The sequence below is a fragment of the Rattus norvegicus genome, chromosome 1 (assembly GCF_021556685.1).
Source record: "Rattus norvegicus strain SHRSP/BbbUtx chromosome 1, alternate assembly SHRSP_T2T, whole genome shotgun sequence".
Taxonomy (NCBI): Eukaryota; Metazoa; Chordata; class Mammalia; order Rodentia; family Muridae; genus Rattus; species Rattus norvegicus.
In genome coordinates, this window is record NC_141534.1 from 196,173,377 (window position 1) to 196,194,998 (window position 21,622).

The following is a 21,622-nucleotide window of genomic DNA, read 5'->3' on the forward strand; positions in this document are numbered from 1 at the left end:
TCCTAGGACAGAGCTTTAGATAATGCGTACCTTAGCCAGTGTTCCATTGCTCTGAAGAGACACCACGACCATAGCAGCTCTTATAAAAGAAAGCATTTAGTTGTAGCTTGCTTATAATTTCAGAGGTTTAGTCCACTTTCATCATGGTGGGGGTGGAGCAAGGCAGCAGGCAAGCAGGCCTGGTGCTAGAGAAGTAACAGAGTTCCACATCTGGATGCTCAGGCAGCAGGAAAAGAGAGATACTGGGTGTGGCTTTGGCTTTTGAAACCTCAAAGCCCACCTCCATTGACACTCGTGCTCACTCCAATAAGGCCACACTTGTAATCCTTCTCAACTAATGCCCTTCCCTGAAGACCAAGCATTCAAATATATGAGCGGGGGGGGGGGGGCGTTCTTATTAAAACCACCACAGTAATCCAATTTAAACATGAGTTTCATATCTATATAGATTGTCCAAGTGGGAATAAATTTTTCATTATCTACTGACAGGTCACATTGTTGGAAACATGTAGGAAAGCTGGTGGCCCTTGCCTGAGATCCCAGCACTGAGGAGGCAGGGAGGAAGATCAGAAATTCAAGGGCTTCTACAAAGCAGGTTCAAGGCTGGTCTAGTCTGCAGGAGACCCTGTCTTAAAAACAACAAACCAGATAATGGCGACAAACCAACAACCTGGATTGTGATTATGATGAGACTTTCACAACTGCGGATTGATTAAGGTTATTGAGTTTTCTACAAGTGGTTGGTTTTCTGTTTGCTTCTTGAGACTAGGTCTCATTATGTGTTCTTGGCTGGCCCGATCTCAATATAGATGAAGCCTCAGACTCACAGTGATCCACCACCCTCTGCCTCCTGAGTGCTGTATTTTTACATTTTTAAAGTTTACTTTTCATTTTTAAATTTAAAATTCTTGTGCTTTTGCTTTTATGTTTTACATTTAATTAATTGACTAATTTAGGTCCTATGTTTGTGTGTGTGTGTGTGTGTGTGTGAGAGAGAGAGAGAGAGAGAGAGAGAGAGAGAGAGAGCACTCCCCATGCACGTGCCTATGTGAGTGGGTTCCAATACTCGTGTTGTCAGGCTTGGGGGCAGATGTCTTAATCTGTTGAGTCACCTGGCCATTTCTTACATGGAATTATATATATATATATTTATATATTAATTAATATATATTTATATTAATATATATTATATATAATTATATATAAATTATGGTATATAATTTATATCTCAACAAAGGGCCTCAGACTCATTAAAGCTGAGTGTTATGGAAGAAAACCTATAATTTCAGCAAGTGGGATACAGAGGCAGGATTATGAGTTCAAGATTAGCCTGTGCTACATAATGAGTGAATTCTAAGTCAGTGGAGGCCACACAGAGACCTCGATTCAAAACAGAGCAATCCCTTCCCCGTTGTGTGGGCATTTGAATTGTGTGGATGTTGGAACACCTGTGGGGGTTGGTACTTTGTTTCTACCATATGGGTCCTAGGATATTGAACTCAGGTCATGAGGTTTGATGGCAAGTACACTTTACTTACTGAACCATCTGCCCAGCTCCTGATTCATTTAAACTAAAAGACATGGGCTGAGGGTAGTGATACACATCTTTAGTTTTAGCACCCAGGAGGCATAGGTAGGGTAGATCTCTGAATTAGAGGCCTAGTGAATTTCAAGACAGTCAGAGCTACACTGTGAGACCTTGTCTCAAAAGCAAACAAACAGTAGCAGTGGTAAAAATCCAATGGGAATATGGCGCATTGGTTAGGAGTACTTGGTGTTCTCGCAGAGAACCTGGGCCCAGTTCCCAGTACCCACATGGCAGCAAACAACTGTTTATAACTCTAGTTCCAGGGGATCTGATGCCGCCTTCTGAACTCCTCTGGCACTGTACCCACACAGTGTGCAGATACATATGCAGTCAAGACACTCCTACTCATTAAAAAAAAGAAAAGTCATTAAAAATAGAAACAAAAAATGGGCTGAGATGACTCATACACACACATATACACTAAATAAATAAATACGTACATGCATGCCAACATATATAGTACATAAATATATACATAACTGTAAGCAAACAAAGCCAGAACTAGGACTGGAAAGGAAGCTTGGTGGAGAGCATGTGCTTGGTGGGTACACACATGCCCCAGGCTGTGCCCCATTTGTGGCACAGGAAACAAAAACAAAAATCCAGCGATTCTGTTTTGGTATTTATAGGTGATTACTCCTAGACTCAAGTTTCTTTAGACTATTTTCCTTCAAGCATAGTATTATATATAGTATAGCATAATAGAAATGACGTAAAGTGTTCTTCAAATGAAGCTTCTTATATTCATTTTCTTTTTCACAGGGATTTCAGAATTATTTATTTCATCCACTGGTAAGAGTTTTTACCACTAAGTAGGTTTCTGGGTAATTTTAAAGGAGTTTTGGGCTAGTTTTGAAATGGCTCAGCAAGTAAAGGCAGCTGCTTCCAAGCCTGATGCCTGGAGTCCACTCCACTTTGGGGAGTAACCAGTTCTCGCTGGCTGTCCTCTTTTTTTTCTTTTCTTTTCTTTTCTTTTTTTCGGAGCTGGGGACGGAACCCAGGGCCTTGTGCTTGCTAGGCAAGCGCTCTACCACTGAGCTAAATCCCCAACCACTGGCTGTCCTCTTAATGCACACGAAGTCAAATGTGAAATCCATGTTTGACTGGGCCTAGTTAGCCCATGCTATTAGCAGCTCTGTTCTAGAAGCCAGCAACTAGTTGTTGGTAGTGATTGGGTGATCAGCCTGTTCTGTTTTGTCTCTCTTCTCCCGTCCCTCCTGTTCCCTGGGTGCCTAGCCAGGTGCTGAATATCTCATCCTTTTCTTGACTTCTCTCAGCTTGTGTGGTTTTATGTACCAGAGTTTCTTGACTCCTTTAAGTTTGCTGTGAACTCTGGTCTCCTAGATGCAGATGGCTCCTCCTCTGTGGGAGAGCAATGACGAGTGTGACCCATGGCTCTGAGCCCCCAGAGGTTGTTTACTGTGCACACAACCTATCTCTCCTTTGATGGCAGAGCTAGGAGCTTGCCTCCTGCACATTCTACTTTCCATTCATTTTCTTCAAGCTCCAGTTGTTTTCCTCAGTGAGTTCTCTGGGCACTGAGAGTAAAAGTTTATGGGTTGATAAGATGGCTCCAAGGGTAAAGGAGGCGGCCCCCAAGCCTGATGATCTGAATTTGATCCTTGGGGACCCACATGGGAGGAGAGCTGACTGAAAGATAGATAGATAGATAGATAGATAGATAGATAGATAGATAGATACATACATACATACATACATACATAATACATACATACATCATACATACATACATAATACATACATACATACATACATACATACATACATACATACATACATACATACCTTAGGCCACTGAGATGGTTCAGTGGGTAAAGGTACTTGCCATTATCCCTGACAATTAGAGTTTGATTCCTGGGATGGTGGAAGGTGAGAACTGACTCCCGCTGGTTGACCTCTGATCTCCATATGTGCACCATAACATGAACACACACACACACACACACACACACACACACACACACACACACACACACAGATGTAAAAAAAAAAAGTTGAAAAAATGGCCACTGTAGTAATCAGGTTCCTCTTCCCAAACCTACTGAGTCGGAGGCTCTGCCCCAGCTCTCCTACTCAGGAAGGACCATGACCCTTAGATGCTGGGTGTCCGTGTCCACCTGGCTTTACCTAAGAGTCCCCTGGCCGGGTGAAAGTGAGTCAGCCGTAGCCTTCCTTTCTGAAACTGAGGAGACGGGCTCGTGGTGTCAGAGCCGTCTTTGGAGTCATTCTTGCCTGGCTTTGAAGAACACCGTACATTTTCACCAAATGTTTGTTGGCCTCCCCTCCACACTGACTTCCTGCCAGGAGAGCCAGGCCTACTCACCTACACTAATCTTGGCACACAGATGCTGGGCCGCAATGTTTTTTTCAGAGTGCCTTTGCCTTTCTCAGTTAGCAGCATGGATGGGTTGAGAAGTAGTCGATTCTTTTTAAAGTTCTGCTTCTGCTTTTTTTTCCTTTTTTGCTTAACAATTGTGCCTTTGAGTCACATTTGTCTTCTTGAATTTTACCATAATCAGTCAAGAAGAGTCATTTAGCAATGACATTTTACTTAGAAATAGCTTCTTCATTATTCTTCGGTTCTACTGTCTACGAGACAGTAAAATGTGAGCACACCTCAGTCTTTCCCTCTGTAACATTGTCCAGTACGTGTTTCCATCTAGGACTTCCTAGACTTGCTTTGGGTCTTCTCCTGAGAAGACTGGGGCTTTCAGGTTTTTAGTTTCTGAGTGGTTGTTTGAATCACCTTTAAGGGTTCATTCATGACAGTGTTGGCTTTTCCCAGCGTGTACCTTCTAACTTCCAGCCCCTGCTGTTTGTTGCTCAGTCTAATCCCAAAGTTGTCTCACAGTTTTAGGAATTTGTTACAGCAGCCTCTGCTTCATTGTCTAACATCAGCATGAGCCAGGGCTCTCTAGAGAAACAAAACAAGACCCAGACCTACCATCTGCAAGCCTGGGAAACAGCAGAGCCTCTGAAGTGGCTCCAGTGCAGGCCCAAATACAGATGTCTGGAGGAGCTAGAACTACACGACCTGGTCCAGACCCAAAGGCCAACAACCACGGAACCAATCTCTCAGGGCCAGAGGTCAACCAGAGGGCACCAGTCCTTCCCCGTTTCCTTTGTTCTCTCAGCCCTCAGCAGATTGGTGCTCATCCACACTGGTGTACCATTTTAAATGCCGGTCACCTCTTGATGGTAGCATGTACCCAGTTATCAGGATATTACTTATTTTAGTTGAATTGACATATCAAATTAACCATTAAAATATCACATAGCCAGGTGTAGTGGAGCACAACGGCAGAGGCAGGTGGATTTCTGTAAGTTTGAAGCCAGCCTGGTCTTCAAGGGAGTTCCAGAATAGCTAGAACTGTGTAGGTAGGCCCTGTCTCAAACAAACAGACGGATGGACAGATGGACAGACAGATGGACAACAAAACCAGCATGTCACATAAAGCTAAAATTAACTGGGTCCATTGTTAGTGGTGCTGAAGCACTGCCTGAGACACAGCTCTCCACTGTTGTCCTTAACAACCTGAGGGGCTCTTTTCAGAGAGTTCTCCTTCTGGGACTCCACCCACTTCTCTGTGTACTGTGAATGCCTGTGTGAATGAGTACCTGTGCAAGTGTGTGTGTATATGTGCCTATGGAGGTTGGAGATGGATATTAGGTCTCTTCCTAGATTGATGTCCGCAACAATAAAGACTTAATTCAAAAGAAGTGAAGAAAGTTAAAGACATACTTGGAGTGGCTGACAAGAGTAACAGATGATACACACTAGATGTGGCATTTCATATAAAAAACCAAAGACTTTGTAACACTGGAAACCCAAATCCATTTACATGCTGCTTGCAAGATGAATACCTTACATAGTAGGTGTTATATGTACACAGAGGCAGGAAGTAAAGAGTTATGACAAAGAAACTGCCACCTGTAATCCCAGCACTCAGGAGGCAGAGGTAGAGGTAAGCAGATCTCTGGACTTCTAGGCCAGCCTGGTCTCCACAGTGGTAGAAGCAAGTAATAATCTCAGTGCTGCACAAGCGACAGACACATGGACAAAGCAAAATTGGCTTTGGCCTGGCAACTCTGTTTGGAAAAATCTATGCACCGAGTCCCACATAGCCTGGCAAGCACACCTGGCCAAGGTGGAATCTGTCTCTTGTGCTTGACATCGTTAGCTGGCCCTCGTCTCATCCCATTGGTGGGAGCATACTTCACACTTTCTTTTGATTTTCTGATCCACACAAAGCGGGAAGAGGAAGGGCTAGGAAAGACGAGTCCTTGCCAACTATCTACCTTTCATTGTAAAAAAATGTTTCTTACAAAAGTGAGTTCCAGGCCAGTCAGGGCTGCACAGTGAAGACCTTGTATCAAAGAAGGGAAAAAATTGTACAAATTAACCTAATAAAAACTGGTATAGTTGTGCTACTATCAAAGTAGGTTTAAGGCAAGAAGCACACAGAGAGAACATTTCAAAACTCTGGTGACCAGGACACCAGAAGGAAAATTAAAAGTTGTATGTGGGTTGGGCTGCAGCTCTGTGGTTTGGCGCTCATGCACAAGGTCCTGGGTTGGATCTTCAGCTCTGAAAAAAAAAAGTGCATCTGAGCAGCAGCCTCCGAGGTTCAGTGAAAGCGATTAGTCATCTGCTTACATTTCGTCCCTGAGATGTCAGTTTGAAATGACGAGAAACATGCAAATGTTCTTATTCTTAAGCTTACAGAGAACAAAGGAAAGGGAACAAATCTTAATCTTTTTCCCCGTTACCAGTATATTTTCATTCTCTGAAATCACTGGTAAAATGCAGGGATCTTTGTGTAGGTATCTGAGGTATTAAACTGCAGAAGCCCGTCTAGAATTTGAAACTTTGCCTGACTTTGGTGGCTCTCATCTTCAGTCCCAGCACTTGAGAGGTGGAGGCAGGAGGATCAGGAGTTCAAGGTCATTCTTCATGGTGAATTCCAGGCCTGTGTAGGTTTTATGAAACTTTGTCTCAACAAGGTTGTATCAACAATAACAATTTAAGTCTTATGCTGTACAATAATAACTGATCTCCACCCCATCTTTGGATTACTGTAAGTGTAACTATTGTGACTGGTCCTCATAACCACACCACCGTGTGACTGTTAAGGTAGCTCAGGGCTCTGTTTCTAGGAGGGGTAACTGGCCTCAGGAGTCTAGCCTGCAGAGCTAGGCCATAAATGTAAGTGAGCATATAAGAAATCCTTTTTATTACAGGGTTGGTTGTGTGGAGAGAGAAATCAGGAAGCGTCTGAACAAGTAGCTGAGTGGTAACTATGAAATAGGTAATTGCTATACTGTTTCTTACGCCCTCAAGCAAAATTTGTAGGACTAACCTAAGAAATAGTGAGCATTTTCTCTATCTCTGTGGTTCTCATGTGAAAGACTAACAAAGTAGAGGTCCAGTCAAGACTTTCCGTGGAATAAGGGATGGTGGCCAAAGGTAATTAAGAGAACATTAGTTTTATCTACAATGTTTAAATCTTAAAAAAAAAAAAAAGGAGTATATTGGGGCTGCAGAGACAGCTTAGTAGTTCAGAGCACTTGTTCTTTCAGAGGACCTGGGTTCATCCCCAGAACCCACATGATGGCTCAGTCAGCTATAACTCCAGTCCTAGGCATCTTTTTTCTTTCTTGTGTTCTAAATTTGGTTGTTTTCAACTTGCCATAGAATACTTTGCCCCTTGCATCTTGTGTTGAGTTCTCTCACATTCTGGTTGACTGAAGCATTTCTGTTCTAAGAACTGGAACGAGTAGTCGCTGTCTATGCTTTGCCTCTCGCTCTAGCAGAGATGTGGTTTTGCCAGCTGCAGCTGGTTGTGTGACGTTTGGAATTGGAAACATTTTCAGAGGCTCTATGAATGCCAGGGCCCTGACAGGCAGGATCAGTGGTGGTTGGTTGGTTGATGGGGGTTAGAGAGAATGTTTAAGGTTTCTTAGTGGTTGTATTCAAAGAGGAAACAAAAGGAAAGAGATTAGATTAATGATCTCTCTCTCTTCCCTCTGTCTCTCTTTATCTCCTAGTTATGGGGGGTGGGACAGATAAAGGATGGGAAAAGAAGAACCCACCAAGTAGCAAAAACCAGCTACATCCAACAGCAGCATTTCGGTCAACAGTAAGATACCACAGTGGCCCAGTAAGAGCATGTCCTAATGGCATCATCGTCATCTTGGTCTGGAAGTACATCCTAAATGTTCTCACATGAAATCACTTAGTAGCACACTCCTCAGAATGTATCCTGTCATAAACAGTTCATAATGCTACTGTAGTTTTTCTAATCGTAATACCTTGATAAATTTGAATTTTCAAATTAGGCTTAATAAGAGCTTTGCAGTAATGAGATGAAGTGAGTTGAATGGCAAACAACACTGTAACTGCAGTGGGTGCTGTGTAGGCTACTTGAACTGGGCTGATACTGTGGTAGTCAGTCTGGTAAGCCCAAGTACTGCAAGACTAATGAGAGTGACATATACAGCACGGATACATCGAACAAAGAGGAGTTCACTGGTGAAACAGAGTGCAATGCCATGTGACTTCATTATACTAGTGAGAAAGGCATGCGATTTATCTATTTATTTTTGAAGTGCTAGGGATCGAACCTGGGACTTTTTACTTGCTAGTCAAGTGCTCTGCCACTGAGCTATGTTCCAGCCTTTCCCTATCTTTTATTTTAAATTTTATTTAACATTTTATTTGTGTGTGATGTGTTTGATTTGTCACACACACACACACACACACAGAATGTGAATGTGTGTGTGCTCCACAGGATGTGTGGAAGTTAGAGGCCAACATTTTTTTCCCACTATGGAGTCTAGGAATCAAACTCAGTTTGTCAGACTTTCGTGGCAAGTGCTTTTACCCACTGAGCCACCTCACTGGTTTTCTTCGTTAAAAAAAAAAAGATTTATATTATTTTATTTTATATGTGTGTGTTGCCTGCATATATATCTGTTCACCATGTGCTTGCAGTACCAAAGAAGACCAGAGTCGGCACAAGACAGTCCAAGACCAAGTCTCAGCACAAAGGAGATTATTTGTCCCAAAAGGAGAAAGGACAGGGAATAAGAAACAGAGGCAGGAGACAGAGGACTAGGGAGAAGGGTGAAGAGAATGAGGGAGAGGGACAAAAGGACTGCCTGGATAGAGAGGAGACAGCCAATGTGGCCCATAGGCAAATGACAGTTTATAAAGGGAAACTGGGGAGCCCTGTGTTAGGACGAGTGGGTTAATTTTGGTTGGGCATATTAATTAAGTACTCCAAAGGAGGCTTTTGATTGTTAGACTTCAGTATTTGATAGCCGTATCTTGGTAGTGTCCGGTGTCCAGGGGGAGGAAGTGGTTAAATAAGGGATTAGACCTTGGAAGGTAGCTTTAGGAATGTAATAACAGTTTAGCAAGGCAAAGGGAATGGGGGAGAAGGTAAAAGAAAAAACCTGTTTGCCATGCTCTGGCCTGCTAGAGAGAGCCCTTCAGTGCCCATGAGGCCAGAAGAGTGTTTAGATCACTGGATGCTGGAGCTATAGATGGTCGCTAGCTGCCACGCAGACATTAGTAACTTGGCCTCAGCGAGAACAGTACGTATATTTAACTGCTGAGCCATCTCTCCAGTCTGCTGGCTCCTTCCTTTGCTGAGATGTCCAGGCTGGCCTGACCTCCCAATCCTCCTGCCGTAGTCTCCTTAGCAGCTGGAATTACAGACCACCCCCATGCTCATCTTGATGACCTATGATTGAAAACATTGTAATTGTTTATTTCTGAAATTTCCCATTTGGTGCTTTTAGACCAGAGTTGACAACAGGAGAGTAAAACTACAGAGAGTAAAGCTACTGGTGAAGAGGGACTATTGCTGTGTGTGTGTAATATATATATGGACTATTGCTGTGTGTGTGTAATTTATATATATATATAGTGCCTGATGCCTGTGGAAGTCAGAAGGGGTGTGTTCGATGCCCTGCATCTAGATTACAGACAGTTTAAGCTGCCAGGTGGGTACTGGGAACTGAAGCGGAGTCTTCTGTAAGAGAAGCAGGCGTGAGAGTAAATTTAAAATGGTGGTAGGTAGGATTGGTGATGCAGCCCAGAAAGAGTGTTACTCTGGTGGGCAGAGCCCTGGACTCAGTACCATCCCCCGAAGCAGTGATTCTCAACCTTCCTAATGCTGTGACTCTTTAATACAGTTCCTCACGTTGTGATGACCTCAACCATAACATTATTTTCATTTCTACTTCATAATTGTAATTTTGCTACTGTTATGAATTGCAGTGTAAATATTTTTGGAGATAGAGGTTTGCTAAAGGGGTTGCAACCCATATGTTGAGAATCACTGCCCCAAAGCAAATACTCCGTAATAAATCAGTGGCAAATGTAACACACTGTGTATATTCAATTAAGTTTTGCATTCTGAATATAATTGTTTATTGTACTTTTATACCACTGACAACATAGAAAGTTTGTTTATACCAGAATTCCTCATCACTACAAACATGATCAGATCAAATCAACATGCGTGGCACATTGAACTGTGCCATTATATCACTAGGCAGTGGGAATTTCCCAGATCCGTTATAATGTTATAGAACCATGTGGATGCATCTCAGAGTGTAGCACACTATATTATATATATATACATTAGTAACATACCCAAGCTTTTCACTTATTACGTGCAGGAATCATCTTATCATAAAATACTTTTATTTTTATAGGCATCATAAATTGTTTTTCCAGTTGTATCCAGTTGTGTTTTTCCACTTGTATTTTGCCAGCACTGCTGTGTGAGAGTTCTTGTTTCCCCATAGCCTAACCACAAGTGTCTGCGTTAAAATTTACATTGCTGTGAGGGAGACCGGACATCTTGTGTTTAAGGGACTTTTGTGTCTTTATTGTGTCTTACATTTGTTACTGTTGGGCCATTCACCCCAGGCTGGCAGCACTCTATGAACATCATCCATTTATTAGATTTTTTTCTTTCAGATCTTCCGTGGTGGCTTATTTTAATTCGGCAGAAAGCATTGGTGGGCAAACTCCCAGGAGACCATGAGGTCTGTAAAGTCACCAAGATTGCTGTATTGTCACTTTCTGAAATGGAACCTCAGGAGCTTGAGCTGGAGGTAAGGTGGCATCGAGGGGACGGTCACAGCGATGATGTGATAGCAGACATTAATTTGTGTCTTCAAACCTTGCATTAACAGCAGACCCTTCAGGATCATGAATTGCAGTGTGTAAGACAGAAGCAGAGCCACTTTAAGGGTTGAGGGGAAGATATCTTTAAATAAGATGAAAATGAAGCTTCCCTCATGGCATAATTGGTTCTTGATGTGCTTGTGTGGAAGAGGAGAGTGTATGAATGTGTGCATGCATATGCTCATGAAAGTGCTCATGTGTGCACATGGAGGACAGGACAACTTCACGCACCCTACCACCTAACTTTCCTTGTTTTCTTTTGGGGGGTAGAGGGTTTGAGACAGGGTCTCAGTATGTATCCCCAGCTACCCTGGACCTCCCTACATAGATCAGGCTAGCCTTGGACTCACAGAGGTCTTCCTGCCTCTACCTTCTGAGTGCCTGGATTAAAGGTGTGTGCTACCATGACCAGCTTAGCACTTGTCTTCCTGAGATAGTCTTTCACTGACTGGCTACACTGTTGTCTGGCCTTTTCTACCTTCTGGTGGTGGGGTTACTGGCACACGCCTCCGTCCATGACTTCCTACATTGGTGCTGAGGATTCAGATCCAGGCCCCACGGTGTGGCAGGCCCTTTCCCCGCTGAGCCATGCCCAGCATAACTGTGTATTTTAGAATGACAGGCTGTTTGAACTACAGTGCCTATTGTGCTTCATGTTAGCAATGGAATATATGTTATGACCTGTGCAAATTAGGGGGGAGGGTAACACTTTTTGTTGCTGTCCTTAAACACCATGGCCAAGGCAACTGAAAGAGTTTATTTGGACCAGAGGGTTAAGAGTCCATCATGACAGTGAGTGGCAAACATTGTTGGCTTGAACAAAAGCCAAGAGCTCCTTAAATCACCACATGAATCAGAGTGTACACTGGGAATGACATGGATTTGAAACCTCAAAGCCTGCCCCATCCACGTTGCCCAATCCTTCACAAAACAATTGGGATCAAGTATTCAAATGCCAGAACTCACTATGCCAGAACTATGGATGGTTTTCACTCAAACTATGCAGTAACTGTAGAGAAAGTATCTCCATTCCTTGGGTGAATGTTTTAGAAGTTACTATCATTCCTTTCCCTTTTACTTTTGATTTATATCACAGTGAAGGAGCTTTGCCTCAGTGAGTAACAGGAGAGGCAAGGACACTGATGCTGAAAATCATAAAAGTGTTTCTGATCGTCTAATATTAACTTAAATCTGCTCATGTAAACTCAGTTAAAAGGAGCTCTCCCACCTAACTCCTCTGTCTCTCATGGGCACTAACATAAGCACTTGTCAGGGGAAGCTGGAGCACGTCTTCTCTGCAGCTCACCCCTCTGATTTACTGTTCTGGATGACACACCACTGTCGCCCTTCCCAGCACAGTGCTCCAGCTGTCCGTCAGGTCAGCCTCCTTGGTTGGCTGCAGCCTGGCTCTTGTCTGTAATTGGAGCAGAAATGGTTTTATTGCAGATTCTAGTATTAGAACTGAAGTTGCTGCCTTAGTTGTGCTTGAACTGAGGTGGCTGTGGCTTATTTGCCTGCCAGTTTACATGTGGTAGCATTTCTCAGCACTTTTTCCTTATTATTGGCAAATAATATTTCTCTGTGTGAGTGTGCTTTTATTGTTTAACTTCCCATCAGATGATGAACATTTGAGTTGTTTTCATTTTTAAACTATTATGCATAACAAGCTTTTGGTATACAGAGGTTTGCATTTCCCCTGATTATAGAGTTCCTGGGTCATTTTGCTAATTCTGTTTAAATTTTTTTGAAAATTGCCATACTGTTTTCCTGTATAGAGTATCATTTGAGAAATATATGTGTGTGTATGGTGATGGGTGGAACTTTAGGGCTCACAAAAATGAGAGACCATGCATTATGCAGTTTGAGAAAACACCCTTCAAGCGGCTAGGGCTTCTGCTCCCGCCTGCATATCATATGTGCTGTATCTCATTGCTGAAATAGAGTGCAGCAAGGTTTTCCACTTTCCCATCAGAAAGCTGTTTAAAATTTTATCTCAGAATGGATATAGATAACAAATTTGAAAGCAAAACCATTTGTTTTCCTTTTATTCAGCATCAGCTTCTAATCTTGGTTGTGAAGTATAACTTGTAAGAAGAATAAAAAAAAACTGTGGGAGATTATGGTAGTGAAAATTTTAAAAAATAATCAAAGTTGTAATAAGGGCCTCTCATACACTTTAGAGAGCTTATAGTCTGCTGGAAAAGGAAGATGACCCTAGTGTCTACATCTGAGGATCATGTCCAAACAAAATACTTTGACTGGAAGGGTTCCAAGAAATCATTTTTCTTATCACTATTTTCTGATAGGGCTGACTTTTAGCTCAGTATAACAAGTATAGTAATCTATACTTGTCCTTTCTAAAAGTAATTATATAGAAGCTTCTAGAATATTCATCAGCATGAGCTTTGGTTAAGGTAGTTCAGTGAGTTTATGCTTTGTTCCACAGATCTGTAATTCTTATCTGAATGTTTTTATCCATACTTTTTACAGTTCTGTTTTTAGTTGGTTTTGTGCACAGACTTGCATGTAATATTAAAAATGTATTAGAAAAAAAGTGTATTAGCCAGACATGGTGGCATACACCTTTAATCCCAGCACTTGAGAGGCAGGAGCAGGTGGGTCTCTGTGAATTCAAGTCCAGCTTAATCTATATAACAAATAACAGACAAGCCAGGGATGCATAGGGAGTGAGCGAGTCTGACTGTCTGTCTCTCTGTCACCCCTACCCTCAGAAAACACACACACACACACACACACACACACACACACACACACACACACACACACAGTATATTAGTTGGTTTTTCTATTGCTGTAATAAAATACTATAAAGCAAGCAAATTAGAACAGGTTTGATAGTTGGCTATGGTTTCTGAGCCATAATCCATCATGTCAGGGAAGGTATAGCAACTGACAGGTAAAGTATTTTAGCAGGTGCAAGGAAAGACTGATCTCATTCTCTTTTTTTCTTTCTTTTTTTTCCTTTTTTCTTTTCTTTTTTCGGTGCTGGGGACCGAACCCAGGGCCTTTTGCTTGCTAGGCAAGCGCTCTACCACTGAGCTAAGTCCCCAACCCTCTCATCTCATTCTCATCCTCACCCAAGAGAGTGAGTCAGGGGTTGGGGGAAAAAAGAGAGAGAGAGAGCCAGAGAGAGAGAGAGAGAGAGAGAGAGAGAGAGAGAGAGAGAGAGAGAGAGAGAGAGAGAGAGAGAGAGAACGAGTGCGAGCGCTTGAGCACGAGAGTGCAAGCAGGAATGGGGCAAGGCTATAAAACCTCAAGGCCCACCTCAGTGGCATATTTCATCCAGTAGTCTCCACCTCCCAGAGCTTCCAGAACCTTCCCAAGCAGTGCCACCAATTGGGACTAAGCTCAAATACATGAGCTAATGGGCATTTCTCTTCTCAAACCATATCAGAAAGTTTATTCCATGTAGTTATCTATGTCCCTAACTGAATCTAAAGCCTTATCCCACAAGACATTAGTATTTCCTAAAGAACCAGATGAGTATTTATACTGAAAACTCATAAGTAAATATTTATGCCAACTAGTAAATGATGGCTGCTATGTATTCTCAGGGCATAGCTTATAAATGCACTCCTTTTAATTGGCGGTTTCTGTGTGTGGCTGCTTGGCCTGCTTGTATTCTGTGTTCCATATGAATGTGTGGTGCCCTTGGAGACTGGAAGAAGGTGTTGGGTCCTCTGGGACAGGAGTGTCCAACAGCCATGTAGGTGCCTGGAATTAAATCTGGGTCCTTTGGCAATGCAATTAACAGATGAATCATTTTTCCAGTCCTTAGGAAATGAAATTTTAATAAATTTCAAAAATAAATGTTCAGCTCTTAGAGTGTTATGCTTTTCTGATAAGAAGCTAAGGGATAGTAGACACAAAGCAGATGGAGGAAATAAGAACAAAGATAGTTGTCTTAGCTACTGTTCTGTTGACCTGTTGATCTCCATGAGTAAGGCAGCTTATAAAATAAAACATTTAATTGTCTCACTAGCTATCATTCGTGTACCTGTTCTTGCTTCAACACATCCATATTCATGTTACCTTCCTCCTTCCTGTGCCAGTTGGATTGCACTGTGTGTGTGTGTGTGTGTGTGTGTGTGTGTGTGTGTGTGTGTGTGTGGTACATCTCCCCTAATTACTGCTCTTTAAACTTAACCAAGGTCTGGACCCAAACCATGTTGTTTACTGATTTCATTATTGTGTGTAAAGATAGGAGGAGAGACTGTTGAAAGGTCCAGCTTCTAAGATTCCCAGTAGAGCAGACTCAGGGCATTTTCTCAACCAAAACACTCAGGTAGTTACAGATGTTTGTAATGACCTTGAGGCATAGCCGGTGTGTATTTTGGAATATTTTCTTCTTAGATGCCAGTTTTCAAAGCATTAATAACCTCGGCTAGAACAGAACATTGTATCCCTTGGACGTGTTAGATAAGAGTAAGCTATGCTCTGAACCTGGGTTTGCTGCCTTTAACCAAACCTAAGTACACCCTTGCCTGTATTGTGTATTATTTGTAGTGCAGTTTCTAATTATTGAAATCATTACTGTATTCTGCCTGCTTAGTCGTTTCACTAATTCTTAGGGTCTACTTTTAACCCAAATGCCCAAGCAGTAACGTTCACTTCTGTACTCATACTTGAACATTCAACGCAGATAATAATTAATAATGAATCATCCTTTTAAAACATTATTTAGCTCTGCAAGAAGCATCATTTTGGAATTAACAAGCCTGAGAAGATTGTACCATCTCCTGATGACTCCAAGTTTCTACTGAAGACATTCACAAATATCAAATCCAATGTGTCTGCTCCCAACAAAAAGAAAGTAAGAGTTTGGTTGGCATGGGCTTTGAATCCATCATTGATTAGTCAGAAGTTGAGGGCAAATAAATCTATCTCAAACCTTTTTTTTTTCTTTTTATGTATCAGAAGACTGTGTTTTGAGGATTGTCCTTACTTGAAGTGTCGCACCATTTCTTAACTTTACGTCTGACTCCTGTACTTACAGATTGCTTTCTTACAGGTTAAAGAAAGTAAAGAAAAGGAGAAACTGGAGAGGCGTTTGCTTGAGGAGTTGCTGAAGATGTTCATGGACTCAGAGTCCTTCTATTATAGCTTGACCTATGACCTAACCAACTCAGTGCAGAGGCAGAGCACTGGGGAGAAGGATGGCCGCCCCCTGTGGCAGAAGGTATGCTCACGGCACAGGGCAGTCTTGGCTCCTGACCAGTGCCTGTTTGCCTTTTATAGGGAACTGAAGTGTTCCTGAGCTGATCTTTCCCTCTACCTTTCTAGGTTGATGATCGATTTTTCTGGAATAAGTACATGATCCAAGACCTCTCTGAGATTGGTGTGAGTAGATGCTTTTAAAACATGGTAGTTGCAGCTGTTGAGCAAATGTGACTGATGAAGGTGATTTTGAGACTTTATTAGGAGATTCTCCCATGGAAGAGACTCATTTAACTAAAGGAGATGAAGGTGTTGCCTTCAGGTAGCTTATAGTCCCACAGCCGATCTCCTCAGCACTTGTTTAGATGAATGTGGTGTCATTCACCTGTAATCCCAGGCCAAAGCAAGGGATGTATCACAGTGCCAGGTCCTCTGGGCTCTATAAGTATGGTCAACTCCATGCTAGGCTATATAGCAGGATCTACCATCAGAAAAGGAGGAGTGGGGGCACTAATAAGCCCAAGGAACCAGTCATGTCCATAGAGTTCCTGTAAAGATCTTTTTTTTTTTTTTCTTACCTCCATTGGAAATGCAGAAGCCTAGTTTTCTGTAATGACAGCACTTTGGTTTATCTCCGGGGGCTCGGAGCAGATGGATCTTTAAGGCCTGACTAGTACTGAAGTGGTTACAAACTATAGGGTGGTGGCATGACAGACGGACAGCATGGAGTGTCTGGTACCTGCGCATGCACGTGTACCATGCGTGTGTGAGTGGATGCACGCTGACAGGTCAGAGGACCACGTTTGGGGTTGGGTCTCTTCACTGTGGCAGGCAGGGATTGAAGTCAGGTGGTCAGGCTTTCTTGGCAGTTGCTTTTGCCCTCTGAGCCATTTTGCCTGTTTCTTTCTGGAGTGATGGTTACTTTCTTCATTTTCTTTGTGCAGAAGTACTTGAGCATAGTGACTTTTTGTCATGTGATAAGGATGTCTGAGATGGACAGGTTAAGGGAAGAAAGGTTTATTATGGCTGCTGATTTCAGAGCATTGTCCTGTCAGGGAAAGCATCTTGCCATGGTAGCCCAGGCAATAGAGAGACTGGGATACGGACATTCACTTTTCCCCCTTTACGCTGTCTGGGCCTCAGATGGTGGGATGATCCCACTCATGTGCAGTTAGTTCTAGAAACACACACAGAGGTTTGACTCTTCTTCTAGGCGATTCTGAGTCCAGCCAAGGTGACTGGAGATTAGCCATCAGATCCTATTACACGTGTTGGAGAATTATGGCTCAGGGCTCCTGTGTGCTATGTGTTTAGACACTGAGACTGGACAGAAGTAATGGAGTGGGGTCATCTGCCAGTTTTCTTAGCTTTCAGCTATTTTCCCTTCCCCCTTCCTCCCTTCCCCCTTTACAGATGGTTCATAGCAGTTACTGAGATCCTAGCCAGATACCTACCATGTCTCTATTGAAGCTGAGGCATGGGTTGTTCTTAGCTTTCTGAAACTAACCGTGCTGTGACCCTCAAAACTCAGTGACAAGAGTCAGATAAGGGTGTTTATAATGAATATTTGTCTTCATGATGACATTCCAGTGTTTGGTGAGCTTTTGTCAGACACTTTCACATTACTGTTAAAGCTGATGACGGGATAATATGGCAAATGTTTCTATGTTCTTGTCAAGAACTTGGATTTATTGCTAGAACAAAATTATAAGTAGTAAGAATATTAGTAAAATAATAAACTAGGCCAACCCTTTACCTAATTGTTACCATCACTAGCCTTCTGAAGGTCTGGTTTACAGAAAAAGCAAAGCTAAGCTGTGAAATTAATGAGACCCACAGTGCACAGCACAGAGGACAGGGTGGGACCCACAGTGCACAGCACAGAGGACAGGGTGGGACCCACAGTGCACAGTACAGAGGACAGGGTGGGACCCACAGTGCACAGTACAGAGGACAGATGGATTTGGAACTGATGCTGAAGGAGGGATGTGATAGCACATGTCTGTAATCCCACACTCTAGAAGCTGAGACAGGACAACCTGGGCTACTCAGGGAGACCCTTTCTCAAAGTACACTGTGTGTGTATGTGCACGCGTGTGTGTGCACATACACACATGTGTGCATGAGTGCACATTTGTGTGTGTATCTGTGGATGTCAGAAGGCAACCTCAGATGTTGTGTCTCAGGCACCTGGTTTATTTAGAAACATGTTCTCTCACTGGCCTGGAGCTCACCAAATAGGCTGGGCTAGCCTAGCAATGAGCCCCAGGGATCCACCTACCCCCACCTACCAGCACTGGGTCAGAAAGCAGTGCCCATGCCTGGCTTGGCTTTAGCACAGAAGTGCTTTAGACCCAGCTTCTCCCCAGCCTTACTCTGCTGTTTCCAGACAGGATCTGATGTAGCTCAGTGTAGTTTCAAACTTGTTATGTAGCTAAGGACGACATTGAACTTTCCACTGTGTTTCTTCCTCTCAGTGCTTGGTTTAAAGTCTGAATGTGTTTAGTTTAGAGGAACAGAAGAATCTCTGAACAGGACTCTCCTAATTAGTTAGATGACATTTAAAATGAGACATTTGTGGAAACACTCTCTGCTGTTCATTTACTATTTGAATTTTAGACTGGTGAGGAAAGTGTCTCCCTAAAGTAGCTTGTGAAGTAAAGCTGGGCCGAGACAGGGCTCAGCTGCAGAACATTTCCTTGGCATGCCTGGGGCTCTGGGTTTGATTCCCAGCCCTACAAATGACAGCAACAATGGGGCATGGTAGCGTGTGCCTGCTGCCAACTATGTGGAGGCGGAGGTAGCATGTGTCTGCCAGCCCGTACCTGAGTGCTGAGGCAAAGGCACCACCTACCATTCCAAGCCTGTCTGAGCTGTAGAGGAAGCTCTGCCTCAAAGTAAGAAGAGGCTGGAGAAGATGGTTACACAGGTCCAAGCGTTGGGTGCTCTTGGGGAGGATCTGGGTCTGGTTCTCAGCACCTCCCTCGTCACTCCGGTTTCAGGGGATCTGACGCCCTCTTCTGGTCTTTGCAGGCACTGTACACACCTGGTGCACATACAGACAAGCAGGCACATAGACATAATAATAAAAAGTGGGGTTTTTATTTATTATTTTTAAGTAGTAAACTGTTTTGTCATGGACGATCGGGATTGATTGCATTTTGTTATAGGCAAATGCAGTTGAAGTTTGAAAATCAACTTTAAAGCTGTGCTTTCCTATACCAAAAGGAACAGTTATAAGAGCATCATTGTTAACTACTCCATGGCAGGCAGTGAGCTTCACTTTACACTACAGCCTTATGAGGCAGTAGTAGTCCCATTTCACAGAGGAGGACATTGAGGCATAGTGAGGGGGGTGAGCCACTCTGTCAGGTGGTGGAGTTTGCGTTTGTGTGGAACAACCTGGCACTCAGGCTGTGTTCCCTGTCAGTCAAGTCTGGAGGAAATCATGGTAAAGGAAAGGGAAGGCCTGTAGTCCTCATCCTCCCCTGACATCCTGTGAGTAGAACATGGGGCTAAGGAAGGGCTTGTGCTGTGGCAGGCTGGAAGCAATCTGCTCACTGTTGTTTGGGTCTAAGTAGCAGTGCTGTGCGGAATACAAATAATGATGCTGTTCCCATCCTAGACTCCGGACGTGGACTTCTGGATCATCCCCATTATCCAGGGTTTTGTGCAGATTGAAGAACTGGTGGTTAATTACGAGCCATCTGATGATGACAAGAGCAGCCCAGAGACGCCCCCTCAGGAGGCCACTTGTGTAGATGACATTCACCCGCGATTTCTAGTGGCTCTTATATCTCGCAGGAGTAGGCACAGAGCAGGTAAGTAAGAGCATGCAAATGAACTGCAGGCAGGCGTGGAGGAGCCGCAGATGTGCTGAAATGCAGGTGACAGGCATGGACTGGAAAGCACAGTTAGCTGCAAACTCCAAAGACTGGGGTGCAATTAGAGACTGCTCTCTGCTGTGGAGGAGAGGGGAGGCTTAGCGAGTCAGACAGAGCAGGCAGCATGCATACAGACGATAAGAAAATCACTTGGGATGTGTCTGAGGACAGTGTTCCAAGTAAAAGCCTGTGTCACAGTGATAAATCCTTTCAGAGTGCTAACTAGCCCCTTTGGGAAAACTGTTGTCTTTCATTCAGAGGCCTCAACTTAGCAGTGGTGGGTACAGCTGTGATCCTGGCCATGTTGTTGTTTGTCTGTCAGTGTGTGTAGGCTTCCCAGGTTTTCCTGTAGCTTCGTCATTAGGAAGCACAACCTAATCAGATAGTTTTGTTGAGAGCTTTGCTATGTAGCCCAGGCTGGCTTTGAACTTGTAGTTCTCTTGCCACAGCCTGCAGAACATTGAAATATCAAGTGTGTGCTCCAGTACCAAGCCAAACTGAACATGTTTTTTATAACTGTTGCTGCTTTCCGTTTAATTTTCTTCCAGGAATGCGGTATAAACGAAGAGGAGTGGATAAAAATGGAAATGTTGCAAATTATGTGGAGACTGAGCAGTTAATTCATGTTCATAATCATACTCTGTCGTTTATTCAAACTCGAGGCTCCGTGCCCGTCTTTTGGAGCCAGGTTGGGTATCGCTATAATCCAAGACCTCGACTAGACAAAAGTACGCACATCAGTTATTTGGTTTGCAAGTGAAGGTTTCCATGGGAATTTTTAAATAAAAATCAGGTGCCAGATAGGTATAAATTTGTTTCATTTAAAACAATAACTCTCAGGGCTGGGATGTGACTGAGGAATGGTTTGCTGACCAGCCAGCTGGAAGCCCTGTTCAATCCCTGTACTAAAAACTGCACAACAAAAGCCAACCCTCCCACTGTGGTGTGTCCTCACAGGTGACAGAGGTGAGGTGGTAGCCTCAGGACTGAGGACTTTACCGGATGTCGCAGTTTCTCAGCTAGCAATAAAGCACCTCACCTCACAGATACTGAGCTGCTGGTGCTTTGATGCTTTTACCTTCTAGAACATTTCACTCTGGGAAGGGACGAATGTAGCCAGTGTCTGTAGAAGCAGGGAGTGTGTTAACTAGACAGCAGTACACAGGGAATCAGCGGGGAGGGGGGCATTGTTGTCATTGAAATATTTAATATTTTTTAGACTATTTTAACTTTAGTATCAAAATAACATTTTCTTATTATAAATCACACAAAATCTTTACTGAAAACTAGAGTGTGTGTGAGTGTATGCGCATGTGTACATGTGCATCCGTGCATGTGCCTGTGTGTGCGTTTATAATTTCACAGTTGGTACTTCCGGATATATTTTAGCTCAGTCTAATTGGAAAAAAAGAAATCTTAATTTGAAGTGCTTTAAACCGTTACTGAATTATTAAAAAGTAAGACTAAGCCCTGCCGTGGTAGTGTATGCCCTTGATCCCAGCACTCGGGAGGCAGAGGCCTGTGAATCTCTGATCTACAGAGTGAGCTCCAGGACAGCCAGTGCAACACAGAGAAACTCTGTCTCGAAAAATAAATAAAAAGTAAGAATAAAGGTGGAGTAGGTGGGGCTGAAGAGAAGGCTCAGAGGTTAAGAGCACTAACTGCTCTTTCAGAGCACTTCAATTCCCAGTAACCACATGGTGGCTCACAACCACCTGTAATGAGATCTGATGCCCTTCTCTGGTG

The 21,622-nt window shown here is 43.2% G+C and overlaps 1 protein-coding gene across 9 annotated transcripts in view; it reads left to right on the plus strand.

The window, feature by feature from the left end:
- Nucleotides 1-21,622, plus strand: part of Inpp5f (inositol polyphosphate-5-phosphatase F) — a 79,792-nt gene that overhangs the window by 31,628 nt on the left and 26,542 nt on the right. For all 9 annotated transcript variants that reach the window (NM_001107554.1, XM_087560150.1, XM_087560159.1 and 6 more), the window contains 6 exon segments: nt 10,605-10,741; nt 15,520-15,648; nt 15,847-16,014; nt 16,119-16,175; nt 19,618-19,813; nt 20,425-20,604. In NM_001107554.1, the coding sequence (NP_001101024.2) occupies nt 10,605-10,741; nt 15,520-15,648; nt 15,847-16,014; nt 16,119-16,175; nt 19,618-19,813; nt 20,425-20,604 (867 nt within the window).